The sequence below is a fragment of the Parastagonospora nodorum genome (assembly GCF_000146915.1).
Source record: "Parastagonospora nodorum SN15 chromosome Unknown scaffold_7, whole genome shotgun sequence".
Taxonomy (NCBI): domain Eukaryota; kingdom Fungi; phylum Ascomycota; class Dothideomycetes; order Pleosporales; family Phaeosphaeriaceae; genus Parastagonospora; species Parastagonospora nodorum.
Window position 1 is genome coordinate 422736 of NW_001884555.1, and position 25834 is coordinate 448569.

Consider the following 25834-nt stretch of genomic DNA (forward strand, 5'->3'; position numbering starts at 1 on the left):
CTCACAATCAGGCAAAACCATCACACAACAACCAAAATCTGAGTTCAATAAGCAACATTCATGTTAGATTCTCCCATAATCACTAAGCGATGCCAATTTTCTGACGACACAACGTAACAAGGCTCTATGGCGATTTTCTATCTCTTTCAACGCCTCCCGCTCGAACTCCGCGACGACCGAGGCCTCAAGATCCGTTCACGCCACCCGAGCAGAGGATACCGGTCGCTGAGCCCAGTGCTAGTTGTGACAAGAGCATGTTAAGAGTTCCGCAAGAATTACAGCTAGCAGAGAGCCTTCATCGCTGATGAGTCTCTTTCCTACATTTAGGCAAGGTTCAACAGCGATATGATGCAGATGCTAGGTTCAACAATGAATGAGCTGCCACAATTCAAATTTGTAGAAATGAACGTGATTAGGCGTTTGAGGCTCGAAATGGCGATCGAAAATGCGCAGGATGATTATGAGAAGGAATTCTTTTTCACCACGTGTAGGCATCAAGTCTGGGATCTTACGAAGCTTGAGGGCTGTGATATCTTGGTAGACCATAGTCTGATTTTGTCCGCGCACTTTGTCGAAAACGTTCATTGGAGAGCGTGCCCAAAGAGCAATGTCCATGTCGTCGACACGGAGACGGGAGAGTGGATCGATTCCAACACAGCTGGACCGTACGTGGACTGAATTACCACCAAACATGGTGAAACCAGAGATTGTCAAAGGATCATTGATGACTGGGATGAGGAGAACGAAGAGGACTTCAAGCAGAGGGAGGAAGCGATGATGAAGATGAAAGAACCCCTGCCGCGAATCGAATTGAATTATTAGATTGTCGTCGGTTCATTCTTAGGCTACAAACATATTCTACATGAAAAGAGCCGGTCTTCGGGTCTTGACTACAAGTTGTACGCTACAAGAGGAAGTCTACCAAGGAAACGCAACCAAGCTAACGTCAAGGTCGGGCGACCCATAACCCTCCGGCAAAGTCCAAATTGAAAGCTTCCAAAATATGCCTACAACAATCCATAACACCACGCTCGACGACTTGTTGCCAACGACCCACAAAGCCATCGCGTACACACAACCAAGTCCTTCAATCTCGTGTGTCGTTGTCTAAGATGTCTGATCTGCATCATACCACACCGCTAGCTCCTCCACCCTCTCTCGTCCTACATACAGCAGTCGACTTCGTACATAAGCAGGGCATCGGTATTGGAATAGTCCAACGCACGCCGATAGGCGCAGCCAGGAACAACACCATACCAATAACTAAGCGCAAGTACAGTGTGAAGGGCAGCCAGTTCACATCCGAGAATGTCAAGACGCCGAAAAGAGCTTACATGTTCGCAATTATACTTGCGATGGGGCTCGCACGAGGTACAATCAAACGTCGATGTACGAAGACACTCAATATCCGAAAAGTCACGGTGCTCTGTGAGTCATCAGCGGTTGTCGAGCTGGTTAATTTCCATCGCGATAAAGCTCCTGAGAGTCTAGATTGTATTATAAGTACAAATGATCGCGCGATGATCACAAGAGTTCTGATAGGTGTTCGAGAGCTATCACGGCAAGGAGTTGATGTTGTTATAGCTGAAGATGTGCTGGAAATTAGGAGCAAGGAGACGATGAGAGCTAAGATATTGGCACGGCAGAAAGGGAGGAAGGCGTGTCGCAGTCGTTGTCAGGCGCAACACAATGCTTTCATAGAAGCAATTACCGATGTCAACTAGACAAAATTCGGCACAGTATCATTCAAATGCTACACGGAAACGATGGAAGGCTGTACTATTGTGCTATTTATTGGCGGGATGGCGAGATACTCTGTATGTACGCTCAGGCTGCTGCGCGCCGTTGTAGTCTATAGGGTGACTGTTCGTTCCTTCACCTAATCGCGAACGTCTGTTCCTTTTCTATACGCTCATCCCCAGTCAACCCACGAAGAAACTCTCCATCCATGATTCCGTGTACATATGCGTCGCCCACAAGCTGCCACTGTAAAGTCTGGTCCGGAGATTCAAGTTTACGAAGAACGACAGGAACACTACATCCGTATAAGATGCAGATTTGGTCGCCTATACGAGCATTTGGGGGTACTAAGCCAACAAATTGCTTGCCACACAAGTTAATGTCCGATCGGAATGTCCGGCGGTTCCACACAATGTCCCGAACAACCAGAAGGTATGTTCTAACGAGTTCGGGAATATCGTTGTCGAGTAGTTCCTCGATGTCGATACCTGATGCGGTCTCACTGTTGAGCATAACCAGAAGATTTTCCATGGCTGACACCCACGAGTCGGGTGCTGGATCACCATTTCCATTTCTGTCGGCACAAAGCGTTCGCCACCAAGTACAAATTTCTTGCGTGTATTCAGCTCCAGAGTTCTTCCTAGGGTCTCCAAGAATTGACAGGCACTCTTGAGTAATTATAGCATCTGCCATTCGCGAAGATCTTTGCTTAATCCGACCCACTGCAAATCCCTTCACGGAGAGAATGCAGCTGCGATGGACATCTGATCCCTGTGATGCTTGTGGTTTGGACCCACCATCAGCATTATATGTTGGCTTCAGAGGGCTACCAACGAGTGGATTACCATGGAGACGGTGCTTGGAGCGCCACGACGGGTCGCCATAGGGAAGTTTTTCTCTAGATGCTATCCAGGAAGGTAGATATGTCAATTCTTGGTAATCTCCCGAGCTCTTTTGTGCACGAAATAAAGAACTTGGCGCCCACGGCCGACAAAGAATGTCGAGAGAATCGTTTTGGATGTAGCAGTACCGTACGAAATCCGTGTATACACTTATAGTGCTCTTACTGTAGTCCGGAACTATCACAGAGCCCTGACCATACCTCGACATCGATCTTTGGTCGTTGGCAAGGTTCAGCAACGTATACATTGTATCCTGCTCATTCGAGGTTTCGCTGAACGTGGCTAAATGCACGAGCATTTCTAGAGACATCAGGTGATGAAGAATTGACCCGTCGGCGGTCTTCTCGAAGGATCTTTGGATCAAATCTAGCAGCCTTACCGCTGGAGAATCAACGAAATTCATCAATGTACCTATTCGCGTTTTGGTGCTCAAAAGTCCAGGTGCCTGTGGTTCGCTGTTGAACTTTGATCGAATCAGATTTGTGACTTCCGTGAAGTGTTTCAACTGTAGCTGTCGGTCTCCGCATTGGATAATCGAATTTACTGAAAACGCAGCTTCTTGTAGAACCCAGCCTCTTCGGAACCAGGACCGCTCCATCAGCAAGCTCAAGGCAGTGAAGCTGTAGTCTTTCCACCATGACCCAGTCCAGGAGAATGAAGTCTTGTCGGGATCTCCGTTCTGGGTTCCATCATATATCTTGTTTACAAGCTCAATAGCTAGCTTACTGGTCGCATCCTCTTCGCCCAGCCAAATGTACACACCGGCAGCCTTGTCGTAAATTCGCGCCATACGCATGACTTGCGCACTCCGTTCTGCCTCATTACGCTGATCGATACTGATCGAATCTACCCATAAACTGAATGCATGATTCTGTAGCGCTCCTATCCTCCGCAGCGCGTAGAATAAGTTTGGTCGTACGTGGACGATTGCGTTGTCGATCGTGATTTGATGAAGAGCAGGTTCTTGCCCCCAAACGTAACTTAAAGCATAGTACGGAGGAGGATTAGAAAGGTCAAACTCTTGCAATCTCGCTTCCTCGCTGTCCAGGCTGGAGTGTCAGCAGCCGAAATCCGTTCGCTGCAAGAACACCATAACGAAATGACGTAGACGGACGTAAGGTTGCTCTTCGTCGATTACGCTCGGTATTTCGCGTCATTGACCATTCAATTTCGTTCCGCAGTCGTCTGAATGCCATCCTTTCTCCCTCTCCATACAACAGTGGCATATGGACATCAAATATCCCAAGCAAAGAGTAAGCTTGGTCTTCTGCACGTGTCGCACTTCGTGAAAGAGTCCAAGACATGCGATCTTCGACACTGAATTTTGACAACGGACTCCCTTGAAGAGCCATCTGCGGAATTTTAGTGATATCATGTAGCTGTGCCATCAAGGAAACCCTGTCGCCTATTCGGTTGCCTTCGGAGTCGAAGAACTCAACCGATTCAGGGGCAAGAAGCTCCTGCAATGTCCAGCTACGAGTGAACCATCTGCTTGAGTGCAGTGATGACATGGTCTGATTCAAATCTGATACGAGGCAAACATCCCGGAGGTGCACGTAACATCTTGCAGCGTCTTTATACCATCTAAACATCGAACTTATGGCATGGCCAAGCTCCATGCTGCTCGACTTGTCGATGCAACAAGTATCGACCCAGAAGAAAGACAACCCATCTTTCGCAGCCTGCCTTCCACAGAACTCAAGCTTGCGATACCCTGCTTTGCTCTTCCAACTTGCTGTGGCTCCATCCGTCACGTCCTTGAAAAGAACTTCCTCGTCACTTCAGGTATGCGACAGTATTGCGTATGGTGGGATATCGCCGCCGAAAAATTTGGTTAGGCTGAGGTGTTGCCTTGTTCGTCATATCGTAAGAGTCGCATCGTGTGCTGGTGAGTTATGATGCCAACCTTCCTGGAATAACGATCAGAGCATATAACCTCCGAACGAACAGCTTAATTTGATCGTGTAGAGGTTTTCCGTATGAGTGAGTGTAGCAAAGAGAGAAGGTGGGGTAACAGGCAGCGACGCTTCGAGCTCACCGGTGACAGAGTCTGGCTCGCTAAGCATGTCAGCAAAAACAATATCATGCGCCCAACTTCACATGAGTGTTGTTGACATGATGGTCTCGAATAAACATATTTTTGATGATCGTCTGATCCAGGATATGTAGTGTGAGCTGGAATAAAGGCTAGGACAGTTATAACGCAAAGCAACATTCAATTCAGAATGTCAGGGACACCAGTCCTGATCTTCTCACTTGAAGCTACGTTCGAGCACTCACCTGGAACCACTTCTCTGCCGTTGTGTAGTTCCTCGTGTACCACCTTAACCCTCTTCATACTCTTCTCAACCTCATCCTCAAAGTGCCCAAGCACATGCCTACACCTCTCATCCCAACTCGCACTCTCCTCTCCACAGTACCGACAACCCAACTCCGTCCTCGGCACAAACTCCAACTTGCTCTTGTCGATCACAGCATCAGCGGCCACCTCTGCGTGTTTATCTGCCACATGCTTCAAGAACTTGTCTTTGCGGTTGACCAAGAACGGATTGTGACTGTCGGTCTGACCGCAGATATCGCATAGCCAAAGCTCCTGGGGCTCGTGTGTTTCTTCGTGACGACGCCAGTCGAAGGCGCGTTTCGTTCGGTAGCCACAACCGAAGGTACATCGGTATGGGCCGGTGTTGACGGAGCGGCGGCCATCGTTTTGAGAGCGTCGGCGACGACAGCCGGAGACATATCTTTCCACGATTGGTAGGATAGTTGGGGGGAGGTGCTTGTTTGCCGTAGCAAGTGTGTATGGTTCTGGAGTAGGGTTTTCTTTCTTTCCTGAACGTGGAGGACTCTCCTCTGTGTCTTGGTCTTCCGCGATACGCTTCATGGTATCGTTGCTGTTGCGTCTTTGTCTAACGTAGTTGATCACTAGTCTCGGTTCGCTCCGTATAGCCGTTGCAAAAGCAACTATACGATCGTCGTGTAGGGTTGGCGCAACTTCGGGACGAGCGAAGCCTTTATACCACCGCTGAAGAAGCCCACTCTGCTCTTTCGTCATGTTTGCATGACCCAAACCGAAGTCACCGAAATGTTGGTGTCGGTGACTCCTGCTAGTGGATGTACTACATGAAGACATCTGTGTCTTTTCTTCGTCTGAGTCGTTTTTCTCCAGTGAATCACTCGAACAGGGCGCTCTCGAGATGCGGACTGGATGAAGTTGGGTTTCTGGTCGTTCGTCCAGTGGACTGTCCCGGCGTCTCTTGCCTGATTTGTTTGAGCACGGCGAGGTAGCCGCTGGCGAGTCCATTCGTGAGAGGTTGAATCTCGATGTCTTTTAATGATATGAAGCTGTGTACATAATATCATGACAGTGTACCTCGGAAAAGGCTGTCGCTGAATCTTTCAATCTTGATGCCTAGAACTTTTAGCCGTTAAGCAAGCTTGTTGAAGATATCATGAGTGCTCAAGCATTTGTATGACGGCTTCGCTGGAATTCAGTTAAACACGAGACTGAGCCAGACGTGCCTCCCAAGGACAACGGCGCCAAGGGATATCCAAAGATAGTGTTAGCTGTTGTTCTCTAGGTCCGAAGCAGAGTTAGGGCCGCCAACGCTGTTTGCACATCAAACTGCGAGCCTCAGAGACTGCAAGGCGGCTGACCGGATCGCTTCGTGAGGCGTTGGTCAAAATTGCTTTTCAAATTTGGGCGTCACGCTCTGAAACTCGAGCTGCGCTGTGAGTGCAGTGCCAGCTACATAGTCGGGCATCCATACTCCAGAATGGGCGTATGCTCGTTGGAAGGCGGCCGCGGGCTTTAGGTTGAGGTAGCTATCCAAGGATGGCTAGTCTTAAGAACGCGTCAATATATTATTGGGCAACACTGCTGCCTTGCAACGGGGCCTAAACTGTCAGCAGGACATTTTTGTGATCGTGCATCGCCTTCAGGGTGTCAATAGAGTCGTGTACATGAGGCTACATATGACATGGTTTTGGCGCTGCGAGCCTATGTGGCGCAAATGTGGCCTGTCATTGCGCTGTGAGTAGGTAAGGTTCAGGGATTAGGAAAAAAACTGCCAAGACCGTTTTGCTTGCGTCTCGTAGCTAGGAGCAGGATAACGCGAAATATGCCAGATCAGAAAGTCATCTGTATTGCTTGCACCGTCGTATGCCAACATTGGTGTCGAGAAGACCTGTGACATGAGGGCAACGTATGTCCTGACCTTGCATAGAACCGTGTGCCGTTCGAGGTAGAGTCTGCATGTCACTGAAAACGCAGTGCTACCGTGCATACTGCTGTGCCAACTCTGACACGAGACTGCTGCAATCTCTGACAACTCGTCAGTGGAGGCCCACTAACGGGTCTACTATGCTTTTGATGCCGGTCAAGCAGCTTCACTGCCGCGAGCTGATCGAATGACAGACTGAAATCTTCAGCCCAGGTGTGATGCGACTTCGCTATTAGCGAGCACATCTACCACAGGAACCGTTGTAGCTTGCCGGGCTCGCTTGGCCACTCAAACCCTCGATATAGGAAAATGTATGTCACGGCGACGTCAACGACCAATAGCCACAGTGTTTCCAACCCGAGTCGGAGGTCGTACCAGCTTCGGATACATCGCTCTTGGGACGGAAGTGAAGCAGAGGCAGACGGAACATGTAGACGCCAGATGATCCACGGGATGATGAAATAGCGAGGCTCGACCAGAGGCGCCGTAACCACGGAGAGTGCTGTAGCGGCCAACCAAATAGTGAAGAAGCTGATCTGGCAAGGCGTACGTCCGGTCTTGATGTTGGTTGGGTGACCGTTCTCGCGCTTCTGCTTTAGTGGCTGCTCATCATTGGGCGAAGCTCCGACGGCATTGGTCACTAGCCATGCACACGCATAGTAGGCAGGGACAGCCAAGTATCTGATTGCTGGGTGTCGTCGCAATATCCGGAAGACGTAAAATACGTAATGTCGATTGTCGGCCAGAGTGTACGGATGGATTATGGTGTTGAAGTGAACGGCCAGGAAAGCGCCTAGGATGAACAGACCTACGGACAATATTTCCGGGAACTTTGAGGTCGTTGGCGTGATATGATATCTTTCGAAGAGAGCCTGGAACTGCTTTGGCAGAAGCATGACAGCGGGTCGGGCCATCGGTCCAACTACAAGTGGTGCCGAGAAGAATGCGATGTACGGCCAGATATAAAGCATCTGTGGAAGATGAATGGTAGCAGTGTGTGCTGACTTGTCACCTGCCATGTGTCAACCTTTTACTCGGACAACATAAGATGATCTGACATACCGAGAACGACACTTCCGTTCCAGATAACAAAACTTGCGAACAAAACAAGAAGGACAAGGTAGGGTGAGGCAACCTGCAATACCAAAGCTGGACTTCTCATTGCTGCAATTGCAACAGTGACGACCAACAGACCATAATCTGACACGGTTTAGCGCAGGCGGCGTCATGCAAATGATCAGCGCGTTCGTACCTTGTAAGCTAGCATGTTTTAGTGCGCAGTCATGGACTAGACCATTATTCCAGCTCTCGCGAAGGATGTCACCAACGATGTGGGGCTTTTTACTCGTGGAAGAAGGTGCCCTCGCTTTGAGAGCATCAATGACGGCGAGACCAGCGGGAAACACAGCCACCCAGAAGATATTCGTTTGACGAAAGAAAAGTGCTACCACACCAATGAATATCGTGCCAATGCTTTGCAACAAGTTCCCGAATGTGCTCCTCTTCAAGAACATGTGAAAGCTAAGCAAAACCACCAGGGTTGACATGACATCGGTATAGAATAACGCAGAAAAGAAGAACAAGGGAGGAAAGAGTGCAATGTTTAGTGCTGTGTTGGCGTCCAATATCAGAGTCGAATCATTGAGATCTGGGTCCTTGTCGCCGTCTTTGACGTTCAACGGCGCGTTTTGAGAACGAGGCGTGCGAAGTGTCCGAAGGATACTGTAGCTCACAAGACAGATAAGACATATGGCCGCTATATTCAAGGCTCGAAGAGAAGCTGTACTACAGCCCAAGAGCGGTTTGAAGAGCTTGGCTACGATGTATCTGGATCGATCAGCCAGCGACTCGCAATGCGTGCAATGCACGAGTCGTCTTACAGGCCTGGGGGAGTAGTGATCTTCGGATCCCATGTATAGTCTCCATCGCAATACTTTTGAGCCTGAGGCACATGGAAAAACTCATCCTGATTTGAGGTAAGGACTATATCGCCGGCCCTACGATTATAAGCACTTACGAGGTATGGTTCTGGCACTTCTTTTGAGACTAGGTTCAACCACGTGAGCGAACAGTTAAAAGTCAGCAGCAGAGCGGCGTGTAACGGCCAGTTCTGTATGAAAGAAGGCATCAGATGCTCTCGTGAAGATGAGAACAGTCACGGTGGTGGAGGGAAATGATGATGTCGAACGTTAGTGGCCAGAAAGTTGGTGGACCCTGGAGCTAGCGTGTAATCAGTTAGCGTCAGTGTCGCGTTCGCGTTCGACATGCCAAACCTTCGATATACAGCCGAACCCTTCACGACAACGCGTCGCAAGCATGGCATTGCCTCTTCCACCTGGGCTGACGCCTCCAGAAATAGCGTTCCTGTGCGAAATGGAGCTTGTCACCGTGATACCACGCCAAAGACTGGAGGGACTGGAGTTGTTAGGAGTATGTAATGCCCCGCAAACACCCCGCCAAATACGTCGCAGAGACATGACCACAAATGTATACGCTTGGGAATAGTCAATTGAGATTATATAGGGGCGCATTAAACCACTCAATCCTCCCCATCGGACCAACGTTCCCCTCTGGCTCGCCCTTCTACTTAAGCGTCAACGGCGCGCAAACATCCTGCCACCACCATGGCTGAACTCGCATTCCCTTACTGCTATCCTTGATCACGAGATCGATCATGATGAAACATTTTCACCGCCGCCACGATTGCCTCCACAGCCGTCAGCGAACACCCTACCTACCTCGCCGCCATTTTTGTCAGACAACACAGCAGATGCAGCACCAGACGCATTGCCATACCATTGGCTAGAGATTGGTGAAATGTTACTAGAAGCTGCATCAGATGATTTCGAGGACCCAGACAATGTCAGGAAGCTTCTGAGAGGGCTCAGAGAAGTCAGAATGGCAAAACTAAGAAGTGGTGTGGAGGTGCTGGATGCTGGAGGAGGCGTCAAAATGAACGGTGTGGGAGGCATGGAAGTGGGGGAGGGAAGGGCATTCGTCACTGGCGTCATAGACGGACTGAGGTACATGGGCATCGCAATAGACAGCATTGCAGAGATTAACGATCGACAGGAAAATCGCAGCCTCACGAGAGCAACAACGAAGAGACCGGGATCGGGAAGAGCTGGAAAACGGATACTCAGGCACGGCTGCCGACTATGATGACGACGAAATGGACATGCAATGAGCACAGTCTCCAAGACCACTCAACCCCAATATCAGCCTCAGCATCAACTACCCTGTGCCTGCCCGAGCGATCTTCCTCGGAGACCCCGTGAAGACAGAGGAGCGCCATCGGGCCTCTCTTCCCCCTCAAGGCACAGGCATCCACTCCGGGTGCATCACACGACATTCAGCATAGGAATATGGTGCTGTGCTTATGCACCTCGATGTGGACATCATATGCAGCTCAAGGCACCTTGGGTCTATCGTCAAAACGGCGAAAACAGCCGTCAAAACCATCTTCCAGAAATATGGCTATGTGAAAATTCTAGATGTTGAAAGCGCCCGGGTGGGTCACGATAATGCTGTGTAACAACGGCAAGCCGAGCGGCCCGCCGTCACACCCGTCACACGCATTAGGTCGTGTTGAATGTGGGGTAATTGGCCACGCGCAATACTCTTCAGCAGTGGTCAATCAACTGGATTTTATGTGGACATTGAAGGCCAGACCGTGAGCCGGGAGTCTGGATGGCATGGTGGACAATGATGTTGAGGTGATGCGACATCGGAAGGCTGCTACGGAAAATCGCTTGATGGAATATTGGCTGGATTATCGCAGCTGAAGTGTTGTGCGGCTGCAAGATACTGCAAATAGCATTGTGGCATTTTTGTTGGACGGAGGAAGGCGCATGCATGTTGTTGGGCTGCAGTGCTAGATACTGCAGCGCAAGCTGCTGTGCATCTTCACCAGGTTCTTTACACCTGCATCGAATCCAAGTCCGATGCCCAGCTTCGAAGCACAGCTAAGGAGGAGGCTGAAAAAAATATGCGCGCTACTGCTGTACACTCAAATTCAAATCAGTGCAGATGCTAATATTTCCTCAATTATTACGTTGTCAGGAAATATGTAATATCCCCAAGCCACACTCGCCACATCATGATCCCCAATACATCCAGCATCCAACGCATGAAGTCACGAGACCTCCCAATATATCGTTTGCCTGAACCATTTCTCTATTCTCAGAAACCCAGACCACCCACGCTGACAAAAAACCACCCTCATCTCAAAGCCCAGAAGCAAAACACCTACCATCCCATTCCCAGACGCACTCGCATGCATGAACACCCCGACTCGTCATCGCAGTCTTGGAACCATACTCGGCATAACCCTCGCCATGACAGCCACGCAGAATGCGTAATCCCCCCAAGCCAAATAAGCAAAACAAATCTCATAACTTAACACTTGTTCATGCGCTCACCACCATGCGTTCGTTCCACCACCCTTGCTCTCCCTCACCTTCCCCCAATCTCCACCTCCACGCGCATAACATACCAGGGTGCATATATCAGCCATCAACAGCTTTGCGCCAACCTGCCGCGTTGAGCATCGGGAGATGAGATGCGCTGCACTGATCTGCCCTATACTGCTCGAGTAGGTAGTGGTGGAGTCGCAGCGGGACGAGGAGGAATTTCCCTCGAATGAGAGACGCAGTAGGGGGGAGGGATGTGTGTTGGATGTTGAAGGAGGCTGAGACGAGACGGGGGGTTTTTGGTCTCGTCGCGTTGCATGGTACTGAATGTCTGTGTTTCGGTGTATTTTGTCGTGGCGGGGCTATTCTTTAAACATGCGAAGAAATTCACTGCGCTGCAACGCTTTGAGTGAGAAGGGTGAGGATTGCTGCATCGTATTGCGAGTATGTGTCGCTTTGCATTGTCACGTTGGTCTAAAAGTGTTTGGCAGCTTCTTCATCTGTACGTTGCATATGCAGGTACCGCATGTAGTTTCAAGTCGCAAGCTAAATATAGAATCCGAGTATGAGGAAAAGACACGTTTTTCCCCATCCGTGCTTTGGACTGAGAACTATAGTTGCCATGTTTGCAGAGGTGGTAGAACCATAATATTACACGATCACTTAGTATTGCAGCGTGTGTTGGTAGGTACACCGTGTCGTTGTTGCAGAAGATTGATATTGCGCCGTCTTGGCTGGAATGCAGAACTGCCGTGCCGCACACGACATCTATCCTGGATCTCGGATCTGAGCCGCGAATCCACATGGAAGGAAAAGAGCGGGACATGCGGCGAAGCATGAAGCCCTGTGAGGCGTGGCAGCCGCGGCTGCATGTGTTGTGATTCTTTCGATAGAGCACTGTCAATTCCACATCTCGTCAATTTCAGCGCAGAGATACACTTGTCCAAGCTTTGTGACACTCATAGATATCAGTCCATAGCAAAGAGCAACGAGCATGGGAATGCCATGGTTGTGGGATGTTAGTGCTGATACCGGTATCTTGAATCCTTCTCGGTCCTACACCCAAGCAATCAAGCGCCACCAACACAGCCGCGCGACTTTCTTCAGTTGTTCGCTATGCGCCGGCAATCGATACTGATCGCAATTCCCTTGACGTAAAATTCGCCAGAGGACCGCGCGCAGATGTCGGGAGACCGTTGCCGTATGCATGGAGCGCCCTGACTGTCAAACCTCACATGCGCGGACGAGGCTTCACAGACCACGACTCGAAATGCAGCTGAAGGGGAAAAACGACGGGCGTTGAACTGTCTGAATCATAGAAAGGCATGCTTGCTGAGTCGCTGGCCTCGGTGTGTCCCGGGGCCAATTCACCGCGACGAGTCGACACGGGGCTAGAACAGTGGGCCTCGTAACGGCGTGGCCTTGGGTTGGAGAAGAATAAGAACTCTGGTAGGTTCGATGCTTGGAATTGTACCCTTCATAACGTTCCAATTAAAAAAAAAAGAACGCAGTGTCAAAGCTGTTGTCGTACTCTGTGATGAGCAATAAGGGGTGCAATATGGCCCATGCTCATTTCTAGTGGCGTATCATCAGTGTCCTGGGCGGTTGCTACTCAGGTCCGATCCGCATGTGAACTTGACAACAAGAGGAGTCCTTGCCGTCCTTTGAGCAGCCATTAAGATCCACATACACGGTCAAACGGGCATGCCGAATCAGGAAAATGCGCTCGAGAGATGAGCATCCTGGATGGCAAACCTGCCAGAAGAGTTCCACCGGTAGTACTGAGCAATGTAGCCATGATCCTTGCTCATAATTATCGTACGGTTATTCGGCCTTCATTTTCGACTCGTAGACCAATCATCAATTTATTGAATGACGACCGCAGAAGCTCCGAATTGATCGCGCTACGGTGAGCCGGTGTACTGAGCGCGACAGCGTCTTACCGCCTGTGTTACTGTGATCTGGGCTGCTCTGTGGTCTCAGCACCTACCTTGCAATGAAGCCGGATCCGCGAAGATTGCTGTCACATGATCCGAGACATGCGCCGTGCGTGCCAGGCCCTCCCATGCCTCGGTACACGTGCGTCGGCTGTGATGACCTTTTGGACAAGCCGTGCCCCCAACCAGTTCGGCGGGAAGAAAGTGGGGTGCGCGCGGGTGAAGCGATTGATTGGCCGACCGCAAACCTTACCAGAGAATGAACGCGATAAACAACACAACAGGAGACGCGATGATTCGGCAGAAGATGTATCGTTTCCGAACGGTATCGTGGGGTGGAAGTGTATTCTCGTCCGAGAAGAGATTTTGTGGAGATTGCGATATGGCCAATCTGGGTAGGCAATGTGCAGTTCATGCAGGCATTGGAGCAGCTCGCAAAGCTGAGTGGTTGGTAATTCGAGCCTGCGGGAGCTGAAATGTTTACCCGCGCGCAGATCGAATCCGGAAAGAAGACTTCTCGTTTCAGGTCCCAACCTGTTTAGCGAGCACTCAAAACAGTCTTCATGAGATTTATTAGCGGAGGGTTCTCCGGAGTTGAAAAATCAGAGGTGGGGGCGTTCGTGAAGAACGAAACTCAGAGCTGTTGAGGTGTCACTTAATGTGATTGCGAGCGTGCGCCGATTTCGTTCTTGACCTTTCGATAGTGCCCTATGATCTTTGCTGATTTTAAAAGGTAGTGCGAACGTGACTCGTCCAGCATAGATGTAGAGTAGAGTGCTTGAAAACACAAAGAGCAATACTGAAGGCAAGTGAGGTCTTGCCTCAGTTGCCCGGCTCGAAGGGTGACTTGGAAGAAACCTTCTGCACTCTGGATGTTGTGTTAGACTTTGCGATCGTGGCGTAAATACATCACTGTTTCTTGGGACCGAGGGCTAGCTGCATACTCCCGTCGAAGGCTATGACGCCCAGCTGCGTTCAAGATGCGTGCATTTCCGATGCGGAGCGTTGTAACCACACAACACCACGCGACTGTTGAGCGTCCCCACGCGACATGCATACTCTCCGGAAGTCAAATGCAAGCTACGACTCCTATACGGTCTACGGAGAATTGCTTTGGACTATTGGACGACGCCATGTTCCCGTATTGTGCTTGGCAACCACCGACGCGGGGTCTCTTAGTGATGCTTGTCGCCAATCACGACAGTGACAGAGCTCAAGGTCCTCACGATGCTTTTTCGTGGTTGAGAGAGTATGCTTTGGGAGCGAGTGCATGTGCCGAAGGCAGATCGCAAGCAATTCGATGTTTTGGCTGCAGATCTGTGGCCTTTTGAGGTTAAACAAGCGGATGCAAGCCGCATGTTGATAGGGATCATCCTTCGAGAATGGGCATTCAACAGGTGATCGGCTTAAGGTTCAGAAATTTCTGAGGTACATACTCACGGCTCTGTTTTTCAGTGTTCACGCAATTGTGATTCGATGGGGAACTCGGAGGGTGTTTAAACTTCTGATGCGGTCGCTCCCGCAGAACTGTGCTAATCCTTAGGCTAGGAAGGCGGCAGCTGCACAGCCGTGTTGAAGCGCAAACTAGGTTTGCTGTGGCAATGTGAACAGCTCCGAAATGTGCATGCAATGAGTGCGTTTCACTCTCTGAAGCTTGCTTGTAGTGCTATTGCCATGGTCATCCTAGAGTTGCTTTTTCGCCGGCAGTGCGCGGTAGTACTGCTATGCATAGAAAGCGGCTGTGACAGTATTCCTTGAGCTTGGAGTTTGAGACTATGAATTGAATCAAGACTAAACCCTCGTCGTTTGCCATTCGAGGGGCTCATATCGGAAAGCGTTCTGTGCACGTGACATGGGCACCAGCGAATGTGTGAAGGACTGTAATTCACGGCGGCAGAACTTCCTGCAAATAGAGAGATGTCATCGTGTAGGCTTGTCCGTATGTAGACTGAGTATACATGTTGATCGGGGTAAATGGTCGAAGCCACTACCGTCGCCAAACGTGATATGACCATGGTTCCTGGAGGTCGCCGTCCTGAACTGCAAGATCGTCGCGCTCATCACCAGGCAAGGCCCAAAGTGGGCCATAGACACCCCAACAACCTTGGAAGAGCCTGACGTCCCTTGCCGAGTCATGTGACATGATGAGGACCTTGACAGTCGAACCCTTCACGAGGGCAGGAAGAAAGGGCGTGTTCTAGCGCGTATGCGACGACCGAACGCACGTACTCATATACGGCAGGCTGTAGATTGGACGTTGCTCCCTGTGATTACATGCGTTTCTTGGAGGTTGGTGCCGTAACCGCACAGGTGCAGCAAGTGTGCAAAACGTTTCCTCTTGTCTGGCCAATGGGAAGAAATGCAGGAAATGCAGGAGGTGAGGTTTGGATTGATTGGAGGCGTCAGCCGTGGCAACCGGGGGGGACTGTGCCGTGCCGCAAAGACCTGATTGCGGTTTAGGCGGGCTCGTGCAGGGGAAGTCTTTTGCCCCTTCGAGACAAGCAAAGCCCGGGGATGGGGTTCGTGGTGGGTCTCCGCAAGCCTCGCGCTGCAGTAGTTCGTGCGTGCTGCGGGTCTCCTTCATGCGGCCAGCTGCATTCACACTGCCTACAACGTGGAGCGTGGGAGGTCACAGAAAGCATGCAGCGGGCGTGGAGTCGTCACAATCGTCGTTGTTGTGGTGAGGCTGGGCGAGAAGTGAATGAATTGCACCGAAGCTACTGTTTATTTGCTGGGGCTGCGGGATCTCCGTGGTCTCAACGGCGGTCGCCATGTCGGCTGGGTGAATAGCACGCGGTGTTCTCAACGCTTTGGTTCAGAGAACAAGTTACCACGCGTTCACATATGGGCAGTTGTGCAAGGGAAGCGTAGCCGGAGAGAAGTCACTGGCTCAGTCGGCAGCACGGGCGCAGAGGCGCGAATCACGGTCGCGTCGCCGAAGGGGCCAAGGTCCAGTCGAGGCCCCACCAACCGCTCCCTGGACGGGCATCCCTGCGAAGGGCCCTGACAGCTGCCAATCGACCCCCTGCGCCCATGCCTGTCAATTTCACGAAGCTTTTCCTGAAGTTGCCTGCGCCGTGGCATCCTCCGTCCGGAACGATAATAATGGCGTGTGCTGCTGTTGGGCTGGAGGAAACTCCTCGCTTTGTTGTTGGTATTCTTGTGTCTTCTTTCTGACGGCCCGCGCACTGTGCAGTAAGTAGGCCAGAACTACTGGAAGTGGTCGCTTCGCCTCGCCCGTGTTTGTTGTGCTAGTTCGCGACTTCCTCTGTTCGCTTGGGCCGCAGCTTCCTCGAAGACCGTTTGGCAGGCACGATCCCCACGCACGCTCCTTGCGCACGTCAGGCCCATCCTTGCAGCTGTCCGGGTCCTTTCGTCACCTGCACTCACCCGTCAAGTACAGTAGGACGCGGTGCTGCATTCTCCAGACTTCACCCCTCGAACGCCCGGCTCCATCGACGAGAAACAGACTGCGTCTGAGCTCCTCCGCCTGCTCTGCCTGAGCCCTCTGCTGAACGCGTCGCCAAATCTCTGCGTCACGGAAACGACACCTGTTGCATCATCTCTCATACTCGACCGAGTCCAGTACCATAGCCGGCCTGTTTTCACTGCATCTGCGACCCTTCCAGCGGCCTGCATCCCCAATAGGCAATCACCTCACCTCAGGATCTGTCACTCGCTGCTCGACCTCTGTCAGCCACCAGCCACACTCGACCTGTCAATCGGTCCTTGTCACAGAGTATGCATCTTTCCGTTTGTTGCGTCTTCCTCTCCGCATTCCTGCTTCAGGCCTGGCCGAGCGCCGCTGCTGTCATTCCTCGCTTCTGTCACTTTGGACACAATCATAACACTTGCGCAGAAAACCAACACCAACACCAGCCAAGGAACGACATCATCACCGCCAATTGAACACCTGCAGCACCCTCCGCACCACTACTGTGAGCTACTGACGGTCGGTACCACGGACCGACCGACCTCACCAACCCATCTCGATTAGATGCCCCAAACTTGTACCAGCCGAGCTGCAACGGCTAATTAGCGAACCGCTTTCTTGAGATACCCTTTGCGCACCAACGAGACCCCACCTTCTACGTCCTATCATGGCAGACTGGGCTTTTGACCAAGACGGAATGGACAAGCACTCGAGTGCTTTAGTTGCCCCGCTGAACATCCAAAAGTCGCCAAAGAGGTCCCGCGTGGGTATTTTCGCCCACAGCCGCCAGTCTTCCAGGGGAGCCCGCTCCGTCACATCGCAGTCGCAATCCCAAATATCACCACCATTAACACCCAAGACCTCGAACGAGGTCATGGTACAGCAAACGCCTCCACAGCCAGTCTTCCACAACTATCTCCGGGCCTTCTACCACTACGAACCCACATCAACCGTCTGTTCCTCGACCGACGAGTCCTCCATCACGGTAGCCATCAAACAGGGCGACATCATCCTCGTGCATTCCGTACATCCAAATGGGTGGGCCGACGGCACTCTTCTGGCCTCTGGCGCCAGAGGATGGCTACCTACCAACTACTGCGAGCCCTACGATCATCCTGCCGTGCGCAATCTTCTAAATGCTCTCACTCATCTTTGGGATCTTGTCCGCGACGGAGAGAACGGGGATTTGATTGCTTTCATGAGACAGGATTATGTCCGAGGCATGATCTCTGGCATCCGATTCTTCCTTGTACGCTGACGTTGAAATCCTTGATTATCATTTTCGCTTGCTAATATCCCACAGGAACGAACCGGATGTCTGTCTCGAGATTCGCGACTAATTGTCGCCCATATTGGCCTAAGACGCATGCGCAAGGGTCTCCTGGGTGACTTGTCAACACTCGTCAAAACCGCCAAAAAGTTGCAGGAAACCTTGCAAGCAAATGAGGCGCCAGTACCCGTCTATGAGTATATGGATGAATTGGTACTCAAGTCTTTCAAGCTCGTAACTAGAGCTGTGCGCTTCCTCGATATTTGGGCAACAGATGCCGTGTCGTTGTCGTCCTTTGAGCTAGGCGATGTAAGCGCCGAGAGACCCTTGACGCCGCCATCTGACGCTGCTGTGCAACCCCTCTCATCACTTGATCAACAACACGCACCCATCTGCATAGCGAATGACGGAGACGACCACGTTGCACAAAGGTCTTTTTGCCTGCCTGAGGACGTCGCATCTGCTCAGCCACTACGCAATCCGAACCGCCTTTCCGTTGCCTTCTCGCTACCTTCCGAGTCTGAGTCTCTGCCACCGCAGTCCCCAACTCTCGTTTCGCACTTTCCTAGTCAAACGAAGCGATTGTCTGTCACTCATCGATTGTCATACACCGGAAAGTCGCAAAGCACGCGAACAGGCTCTCTAGCGTCAGATAAGCTTGTGGCTTCTCAAGACGCATTCTTAGGCTTCATTGGATCTTTCATTGGGCTGCACCTTCAATCGCGTTCTTCCGAGGAGCTCGCATACATCACACAGCAATCTGTTGTCGCCTGCCAACAGCTGCTCGCAGTCGTGGATGAAGTATGGGAGCGCGACGCACGGCGATCCAAAGATTTGGAAGAGGCGCGCGACACGATGTACGCGCGATTGACTGAGCTTGTACAAGCTACAAAAGACATGTTCAGTGTCACCGACACTGAAATGAATGAAGCGCTAGTGGCTCCCGAATCAGGAAAGCAACTGGTTGCGGCTGCCACAAGCTGTGTCAGGTCTGCTGGCGAGTGTGCCGCGAAAGCTCGAGTCGTCATAGAGCGCATCGGTGATTTCGAATTCGAAGCGGTTGGTTTGGGTCTGTCGGACGCAATATTTCAACAACTGCCCGTTACAAATGAAAGCGAACAAGAAAAGTCCGAACTGCCACGACCAATGGAGACGGTGTTGGAAACCGACAAACCACTTCCTGCACCTCCATCCGAGGAACGCCACCTGCCGCCGCCTTTGGTTATCTCTGAGTCGAAGCCTCTTCCTGAAGTCCCACAGCCTTCTCCATTGGACAATCAGAGGTTGAGCCTACAGCCGACCCCTGCACCCATCATCGTGGAAAGTCCAATCGCTATGTCTTTCAGATCATCGAGGTCGTCAATTACACCACTAAACACCCTCCCGATGCCCAACCTCCAACCGGCTCCGGTCGAGCTTCTGGACAGCCCAATGAGCACCACACAGGGACCGTTCCCGAACCAAGCGAGAGCAGATAGCGTCAACGTATCTGTCACCGACACGAATAGTACCTTCCCATTTCAGCATGCGCGACACCGGGAGCGTTGTGTCACACACTTCAACCAGAGCCACTACGCCAGACAATTCTCCTGCAAAGAACCGGAGCTCAACAGGCCCTTCGTCAGCAGCTTTGGCAGCTCTTCGGAGCTTCGGTCTCTGGCGAGTGAAGACCTTGCTGCTGGCGAGGAGCACATGCTGGAAACCACTTTTGTACACGAACTTGTCTACAACAAGGAGGGACCAGATCTCTGGTGGTTCCCTGCCAGCTTTGGTTGAACAGCTCACAACCTACGAGACAACTCCCGATGCTGTCTTCGTGACGACATTCTACCTGACTTTCCGTCTCTTCACGACACCCGTGGAGCTTGCGCAATGCCTGATCGACAGATTTGACTACATTGGCGACAGTCAGTCCATTGGAGTGCCTGTTCGCCTCCGAGTCTACAACGTTTTCAAAGGCTGGTTGGAGAGCCACTGGGCGAGTGATAGTGACTCTGCCGCTTTGGAACTTATTCTGTCATTCGCAACTGGCAAGCTGCGAGAATCCATGCCAGCCGCTGGTAGGCGCCTTGCTGACCTCACTTCAAAGGTGAATGAGGTACGCGCGGGAGCTCCACTGGTACCTCGCCTCGTCTCCTCTATCAGCAAAGCCGGGGCCTCATACACATCCTTTACGCCAGCGGACAGCAATGTGCCTTCCTCAAACGTCAGCAAAGGCCAGCTCAACGCTCTTCGAGCCAGCAAGGAGGGCAAGGCTCAGTGTAGCATTTTGGACTTTGACCCTCTTGAGCTTGCCCGCCAGTTCACCATTATCGAGTCCAGACTCTTTTGCTCTATTCAGTCCGAGGAGCTACTGGCTCTCGAGTGGACGAAGAAGTCCGACTCTAAGGCCGTGAACGTCAAGGCAATGTCAACCCTATCGACTGACTTGGCAAATCTCGTCGCTGATACCATTCTTCATCTTGAGGACGCGAAAAAGCGAGCTGCAATCATCAAGCAATGGGTCAAGATTGCTGCCAAGTGTCTTGAACTGAACAACTATGACTCGCTTATGGCCATCATCTGCTCGCTCAACTCCTCTATGGTCATGCGGTTGAAGAGGACCTGGGAACTCGTGTCGACCAAGACCAAGACCCGACTTGAAGAACTGAAGGCCATCACAGACGTGGGACGCAACTACGCTGTCCTTCGTCAGCGTCTGCAGAATCACGTCGCTCCTTGCATTCCATTTGTCGGCATATACCTCACCGACTTAACCTTCATCGACGTCGGCAACGGGACTACGCGTCAGTTGCCGGGCGAAGCTGGCGAGGACAGCGTCTCCGTCATCAACTTCGACAAGCACATGAAGACAGCGAAAATTATTGGTCAACTTCAATCATTCCAGGTGCCATACCAATTAGCTGCCGTGCCTGAAATGCAGGACTGGATGGAGGCCCAGATCCAGCGTGTCCGCTCGAGCGACCAGGCCAACGTTCAAAGCTACTATCGCCGCTCACTTCTCCTCGAACCGCGCGACCCCCAACATTCGGTGCGAGGCTCTCCGTCAATTGATCAGGGCACATTCACCGCTGAAAATCGGACAACCTCCAGGGAGAAGTTCGAATTTCTGAACTTCAATTTCGGGTCAACCAGCAACCTGAAGAGTTCTTAACTTCTATCTTCGCGCCACAATGCGCAATTACATTCTCTGCTTCTTCTGCCGCGCTGGTTGGATACCAGCCCCACCACCACAAACAACCCGGCACATCATACACCATTTTAAGGCTGTTTAGCCATGGACATACTTAATGTTTGTGTTTTACTGCATCTATTTCTTTCCATGTCACGGCCGGCCACGATACCAATGCTCGATTTTTTTCTTTTGTTCTATACCACATGGGCGGCCGGTTTGCGGAAGTATTCTCTGGGGATCAAAAGTAGAGAAGGATCTACTCTCATCATTTCTTCTAAACATCTTAAGGGGCGCATTTATGGATCAATCGATCTTCATCGGCGTTTTAAAACAAGACGAAAAGGCCGCCAGGCCTGGTAGGCGGGTCAAAAGCATAGGGAAGGAGCGGAAGGAGGCCCGCCGGCAGCTTTTGTATAGTCACATCACCTGTGTATAAGGGTGTGAGATGCGAATCTCTAATAGCATTTTGAATTGGAACAGTCAAAAATTCACTTCCCGCCTGTTCCTGCAATCGTGATGTTCTACATGCGCTTTCAGTATTCCCATGTTCTGACATGGTCGTGTTCCAAGTACGTTATCGAAGTCTGCCGGAGCTCTGATCTGATGCCCCGCGCACGTCAGCCTCATACGCCTGCACGACCCCTCCACCCACCATCTCGCGTTACACACAACCAACCACTCCCTCCGTCCACACTCACACAATGTCGCCCCAACAGCATCTAATCGACGTCCGCACACCCGCCGAATTCTCCAGCGGTCCGCTAAAATCCGACATCGCACCCACCATCAACATCGAATACCAGCGCATCTCGCAGCTCCCCTCCATCTACGCCGCGCTCGGCGTCACAGTACAAAAGGATGACCACATCACACTATATTGCCGCTCGGGCCGGCGCTCGAATATTGCGCTGCAGACGCTGAAGGAGGCGGGGTATGAGCATGTGAGGGATATTGGTGGGTTGGAGGAGGCGAGGAGGGTTTTGGATAGGGAACAGGTGGAGAGGCAGTTGGAGGGGGAGATGGAGAGGGCGGGGTTGGATGTTGGGGGGAGGAAAGAAGGGGAGGGAGGTGGTGGGAAGGGGGTAGAAGAGGAGGGGAAGGGGAAGGATGGAAAAAAGGATGAGAGGGAGAGGGAGTTGAGGAAGTTGCTTGAGGGGCTGAAGGCGTTGGAGGAGTGATGCGCGAGGGGGGGACTTGAGAAGCGAGGAGATGTAATGCGTTAGAGGTGACATGAACGGAGCAGCATATAAAGAGCGAGGCGCGAGGATCTCGCTGGGCAAGCAGAATGTGCAGGTAAACCTTGGCCTCTCTTTAGTGCGTATGTCATTTCGTCAAGTTCGTTTGCTAAACATATGCTTCCAGTCAACCATCGCGCCACGCCGGCAAATCTTGCGATACCACCCGCGTCTTCAAGCAAAACCACACCATGCACTCAGTCTCTGGGATGGTTTTTCTGGCCATGCTGAATATCCGGGGAGCCTGGTAATTAGCTTCGAATGCATGGACCGCAGGGCTCTCATGCTTTGGATGTTTACCGTCTCTACACTGAGCTCTGTTAGCATTCATTTCAGCGAGAACGAATAGAGAGAACGCGAGCAGGGATCTCACCAACAAGGGTATATGCACCAGACGAAGAGACTGGCGCTAAGGTAGAGCTGACTGCAGCTCCCGAACTGGAGTTGGCCACTGACATGGTGGCTGTGGGTTTGGTCCCGTTAGGCGGTGCGCCAGAACCTCCCGGAGGCCCACCACCCATACCCGCACCAGCAAACTCTTTCTCCACATCATCGTTCTCAGTCAGATACGCAGCTGGCGTAATATTGTATGAAGCCGCCGTGTCGATGCCGAAAGCGAGCGATCCGAACAGATCATCGGCAACTACGATCAGCAAGTAAGACGTACTCAACGAAAGGATCGGTAAATGTAGCTTCCTCATTCAAGATCGAGTCGACAGCAATATCCGTGAGAGGTTGCTCGTTGTTGGCGTATGGCTCCACCTCGTTTAAAAGCTCAACGAGATCTTGATCGCAGAATATCTGCCCGACGACGTGCGTTACGGAGCCGCCGAGGAGAGTTTCGTTGGCATTAACGCTGGCTTTGAGGGATGTCATGACGTGAATATGTATCTACGCCAACATTGTCAGCATCGCCTACGCCTACACGAACTCCAGTGTTTCAACTCACAGCACGCCCAGGTTGGCTCCATCATATAGCTCTGTCGTCCACCTTTGTGGCCAAAAACATACGCAAGGCGCTCCTGCCTTAGCCAGGGCTCACTTCGGAATGGCCACTGGTAATTGCGGGAGGCCTTCCCGCTTCAACGGGAATCTCATGGACTCGATGTCCAAACTTCTATTCGACCAGAACGTTCAACTGCCGTCAATTGTACCACAGCGATGCAATTCATTGTTGCCAAACAGCCAACACCACAAGCACAATTGTTGAAGATTCCATACAGGCCGAAGGATCATAACAAGTGCATCTCAGAGCAAAGGCTGCGTTGATAGCCTCATCCCAATCTACTGCTCCCAGGGCTTGAGCGTGCAACACGCCGTCGACGAAGCCGTGCACGCACTGAAAGCGTCGAAATGTAGATTCAATATTGCTGCGAAAAGACGGACGGCGGGCGCACGAAAAGAGCCATGCAAGTACCAGCACGTCTCGGAGAGGGTGGAAGGATGTCAGAGTATTTGCACTGGGAATTTGGTGTGGAGATAAGGAGTCGCCAGGGGAGGTTATGTGCATTGATTCAGAATTTGGTGACTGTGTGATTGTTTGACGACAGGGAGGTATGGTGTTCGTGAAACCCTTGTGGAAGACGATGGGAGTGCGAGATTTACTTTGTCAGATTGGTGCTTCAGTTCTGAACGGAGAGAGGCGTGTAGCCGTCGGGAGGAATGGACACTGGATCTTAGAGTTACCAGGTGTAGTTTCCTGAGAAGGCTAGTCTGCTAGAACGCAAAAGAGAAATAACGTCAATCCTAACCACGCCTATAAGTGCGGATGGCACGCAGTCTCTGCGGACTTGCAGTTGTGGAAACGCATGCAGCGTTTGCTGAATTTAACGTCTTCTGTGATCCAACTCTCACAGAATTTGCACAGACCAAACGGCCTGGAACAATGGCACAACGACCCAAGTCGTGTGATGAAGTGTATTAATGCTATCTGTGAAGTGTACATAGGAAAAGCCCGCACGCAACTTGATGCCCACTTTTGGTAGTATTCCGTGCCCCATGAAGAATGAAAACCAACAACAAAGAAAATCCGGCTGACTGATGTAAAGCAACAAAGCGCCAGCCCATTGTGGCCCATGGTATCTTTTTTCCCCTTCTTTGCGCCGCAAATTCTGTATCCCATGCATGCATTCCCCCTTCTTTTTGTGAACGCCTTCATTGAATCGTGAAAGGCCACTACTTTGGTAGCCATGTCCCATTTGATGTAGAAAACTCCTTGGAGATGCTGTAGAATGAAAACGCATAATAGAGCCTATGCTGGTGCTTTTACGGCCAGCGAAGAAGACTTGGTGGACATTGGAGGTGATGGTGGAGCCAGGTTGACAGCGGGCGCAACCCAGCCTTCTTGACGTGCGAACCACATGACGTTGTTGAGGTCGAAGTTCTCGAAGAAGACCTCGTCCATCAAGCGAGCCTTCAGGCCAGCGTAGGTATGATATTCGTCCACAATAGTAGTGAAGTCAGCTCCGATGATCCTCCTGAAGCATGCAACTGTGCAACCAGTGCGGTGCTTGCCCTTGTTGCAGTGGATGAGGATAGGATGGTTGGTGCGATCCATGATCAGACGCAGCGCCCGCGACATTTCACACGATTCGACGCGGACCTCGCCCTTGTTGGCCTTGATGTGGACCTGAAAGTGCTGGATGCCAGATTTGTCCATGAAGTCCTGGTACTCCGCAGAGATGGGCTCGGGAACTAGAGTCAGGATGCTCTTGATCTTGAGATCCTTGATGAACTCGTAGTTCTTTTGCTCGGGATAGCTGCTACGGTAGATCAAGCCAGGCAAGACTGCGCCGTAGTTCGATGGCGGAATGTAGGGGTGGAAGCGGTCGGCTGCTGAGCGGACTGAAGAGGCAGGTGTTGTTGTGCCTCGCGACTCAATCAGGCATTTGATGCCACACTCATGGTCATGAGGATTATCCTCATGTGCAGTGGTAGCTGCGTGCTGTAGGAGCTGCTGGCTTGTCGGAAGTTGAAGAGCCTCTAGATAGTCTCGGATCGTTTCGACTTGAGCTCGCAGAAGCTCATACTCAGCAGCAGTCTGGCCTGGGCGGAGGCTAACCTCCAACTCTTCGTCGGTGAAAAGCATGTTGGCAGACGTTGCGTAGTTGTGATGTAGCGTGTTAAGTCTGGTATTTGGAAAAGTATTCTGTGAATGTCGTCCAGGGGCGCTGCGTAGGAGTCACGCTAGCTGAGGACAGCAGCAGAGACTACTCTGAGTTCCACCAGTATTCACTCGCACTGGCTCAGGGAGGTGAGTTTGGTGGTCTTAGGAGCCGTGGATATTGCTCTAAGGCCTGAGGGTACGTGTGGGAGCGTGTGGTCGACGGTCGTGTGCGCAGGGTAGGAAAGCAGACAGGAGCCAGCAGCAGACTGCCTTTCAGAAAGTCAGCGGAATTCAGACGAGGCATTTGATGCGATCTTTTCCGCACTCGCTCGCTGCGAACCATGGGCTGTCGTATGGTGAAGCGTGCCTGAAATGGAGAGGTGCGGCCCCCAAATTCGGACATG

General features: G+C 51.6%; 13 protein-coding genes across 13 annotated transcripts; 7 read left to right on the top strand and 6 right to left on the bottom strand.

Annotated features, from left to right (window-relative positions):
- Positions 1 to 432: 432 nt before the first annotated feature.
- SNOG_04968 (hypothetical protein) lies at positions 433 to 822 on the top strand (the record flags this gene model as incomplete). The annotated part of the gene is made up of 2 exons (XM_001795328.1): positions 433 to 665; positions 717 to 822. 2 exons carry the CDS (start codon positions 433 to 435, stop codon positions 820 to 822), a joined length of 339 nt encoding a protein of 112 aa, XP_001795380.1.
- A 290-nt stretch (positions 823 to 1112) lies between these two features.
- SNOG_04969 (hypothetical protein) lies at positions 1113 to 1724 on the top strand (the record flags this gene model as incomplete). Its single annotated transcript, XM_001795329.1, has 2 exons — positions 1113 to 1428; positions 1585 to 1724. The coding sequence occupies 2 exons, from the start codon at positions 1113 to 1115 to the stop codon at positions 1722 to 1724; spliced, it is 456 nt and encodes a 151-aa protein (XP_001795381.1).
- A 151-nt stretch (positions 1725 to 1875) lies between these two features.
- SNOG_04970 (hypothetical protein) lies at positions 1876 to 3794 on the bottom strand (the record flags this gene model as incomplete). Its single annotated transcript, XM_001795330.1, has 3 exons — positions 2808 to 3794; positions 2538 to 2645; positions 1876 to 2408 (listed from the first exon to the last, which is right to left on the bottom strand). The coding sequence occupies exons 1-3, from the start codon at positions 3436 to 3438 to the stop codon at positions 1876 to 1878; spliced, it is 1272 nt and encodes a 423-aa protein (XP_001795382.1). The 5' UTR covers positions 3439 to 3794.
- Positions 3795 to 4857: 1063 nt separating this feature from the next.
- On the bottom strand, positions 4858 to 5694 carry SNOG_04971 (hypothetical protein; the record flags this gene model as incomplete). Its single annotated transcript, XM_001795331.1, has 1 exon — positions 4858 to 5694. One exon carries the CDS (start codon positions 5692 to 5694, stop codon positions 4858 to 4860), a length of 837 nt encoding a protein of 278 aa, XP_001795383.1.
- Positions 5695 to 7107: 1413 nt separating this feature from the next.
- SNOG_04972 (hypothetical protein) lies at positions 7108 to 8990 on the bottom strand (the record flags this gene model as incomplete). Its single annotated transcript, XM_001795332.1, has 5 exons — positions 7108 to 7874; positions 7925 to 8062; positions 8115 to 8584; positions 8743 to 8828; positions 8880 to 8990. The coding sequence occupies 5 exons, from the start codon at positions 8988 to 8990 to the stop codon at positions 7108 to 7110; spliced, it is 1572 nt and encodes a 523-aa protein (XP_001795384.1).
- A 188-nt stretch (positions 8991 to 9178) lies between these two features.
- On the top strand, positions 9179 to 10049 carry SNOG_04973 (hypothetical protein; the record flags this gene model as incomplete). Its single annotated transcript, XM_001795333.1, has 3 exons — positions 9179 to 9292; positions 9386 to 9885; positions 9935 to 10049. 3 exons carry the CDS (start codon positions 9179 to 9181, stop codon positions 10047 to 10049), a joined length of 729 nt encoding a protein of 242 aa, XP_001795385.1.
- A 5359-nt stretch (positions 10050 to 15408) lies between these two features.
- Positions 15409 to 15984, bottom strand: SNOG_04974 (hypothetical protein; the record flags this gene model as incomplete). Its single annotated transcript, XM_001795334.1, has 2 exons — positions 15409 to 15818; positions 15933 to 15984. The coding sequence occupies 2 exons, from the start codon at positions 15982 to 15984 to the stop codon at positions 15409 to 15411; spliced, it is 462 nt and encodes a 153-aa protein (XP_001795386.1).
- Positions 15985 to 16316: 332 nt separating this feature from the next.
- Positions 16317 to 17208, top strand: SNOG_04975 (hypothetical protein; the record flags this gene model as incomplete). The annotated part of the gene is made up of 2 exons (XM_001795335.1): positions 16317 to 16365; positions 16640 to 17208. 2 exons carry the CDS (start codon positions 16317 to 16319, stop codon positions 17206 to 17208), a joined length of 618 nt encoding a protein of 205 aa, XP_001795387.1.
- Positions 17209 to 17311: 103 nt separating this feature from the next.
- SNOG_04976 (hypothetical protein) lies at positions 17312 to 21068 on the top strand (the record flags this gene model as incomplete). Its single annotated transcript, XM_001795336.1, has 3 exons — positions 17312 to 17893; positions 17948 to 19624; positions 19695 to 21068. 3 exons carry the CDS (start codon positions 17312 to 17314, stop codon positions 21066 to 21068), a joined length of 3633 nt encoding a protein of 1210 aa, XP_001795388.1.
- Positions 21069 to 21790: 722 nt separating this feature from the next.
- SNOG_04977 (hypothetical protein) lies at positions 21791 to 22267 on the top strand (the record flags this gene model as incomplete). Its single annotated transcript, XM_001795337.1, has 1 exon — positions 21791 to 22267. The coding sequence occupies one exon, from the start codon at positions 21791 to 21793 to the stop codon at positions 22265 to 22267; it is 477 nt and encodes a 158-aa protein (XP_001795389.1).
- On the top strand, positions 22253 to 24073 carry SNOG_20050 (hypothetical protein). The gene is made up of 3 exons (XM_001795338.1): positions 22253 to 22382; positions 22452 to 22626; positions 22689 to 24073. The coding sequence occupies exons 1-3, from the start codon at positions 22320 to 22322 to the stop codon at positions 22982 to 22984; spliced, it is 534 nt and encodes a 177-aa protein (XP_001795390.1). The 5' UTR covers positions 22253 to 22319; the 3' UTR covers positions 22985 to 24073.
- On the bottom strand, positions 22657 to 23200 carry SNOG_04978 (hypothetical protein; the record flags this gene model as incomplete). The annotated part of the gene is made up of 2 exons (XM_001795339.1): positions 22657 to 22898; positions 22972 to 23200. 2 exons carry the CDS (start codon positions 23198 to 23200, stop codon positions 22657 to 22659), a joined length of 471 nt encoding a protein of 156 aa, XP_001795391.1.
- A 502-nt stretch (positions 24074 to 24575) lies between the features above and the next one.
- On the bottom strand, positions 24576 to 25412 carry SNOG_04979 (hypothetical protein; the record flags this gene model as incomplete). Its single annotated transcript, XM_001795340.1, has 1 exon — positions 24576 to 25412. One exon carries the CDS (start codon positions 25410 to 25412, stop codon positions 24576 to 24578), a length of 837 nt encoding a protein of 278 aa, XP_001795392.1.
- Between the last annotated feature and the right edge of the window lie 422 nt (positions 25413 to 25834).

Bases quoted from the DNA above. Each gene is read 5' to 3' on its own strand.
- SNOG_20050 (XM_001795338.1), top strand. From the start codon at position 22,320: ATGAACGGAGCAGCATATAAAGAGCGAGGCGCGAGGATCTCGCTGGGC. The intron at 22,383-22,451 runs GTAAACCTTGGC...ATATGCTTCCAG, and splicing joins TGGGCAAGCAGAATGTGCAG to TCAACCATCGCGCCACGCCG. The intron at 22,627-22,688 runs TCTCTACACTGA...GAACGCGAGCAG, and splicing joins CATGCTTTGGATGTTTACCG to GGATCTCACCAACAAGGGTA.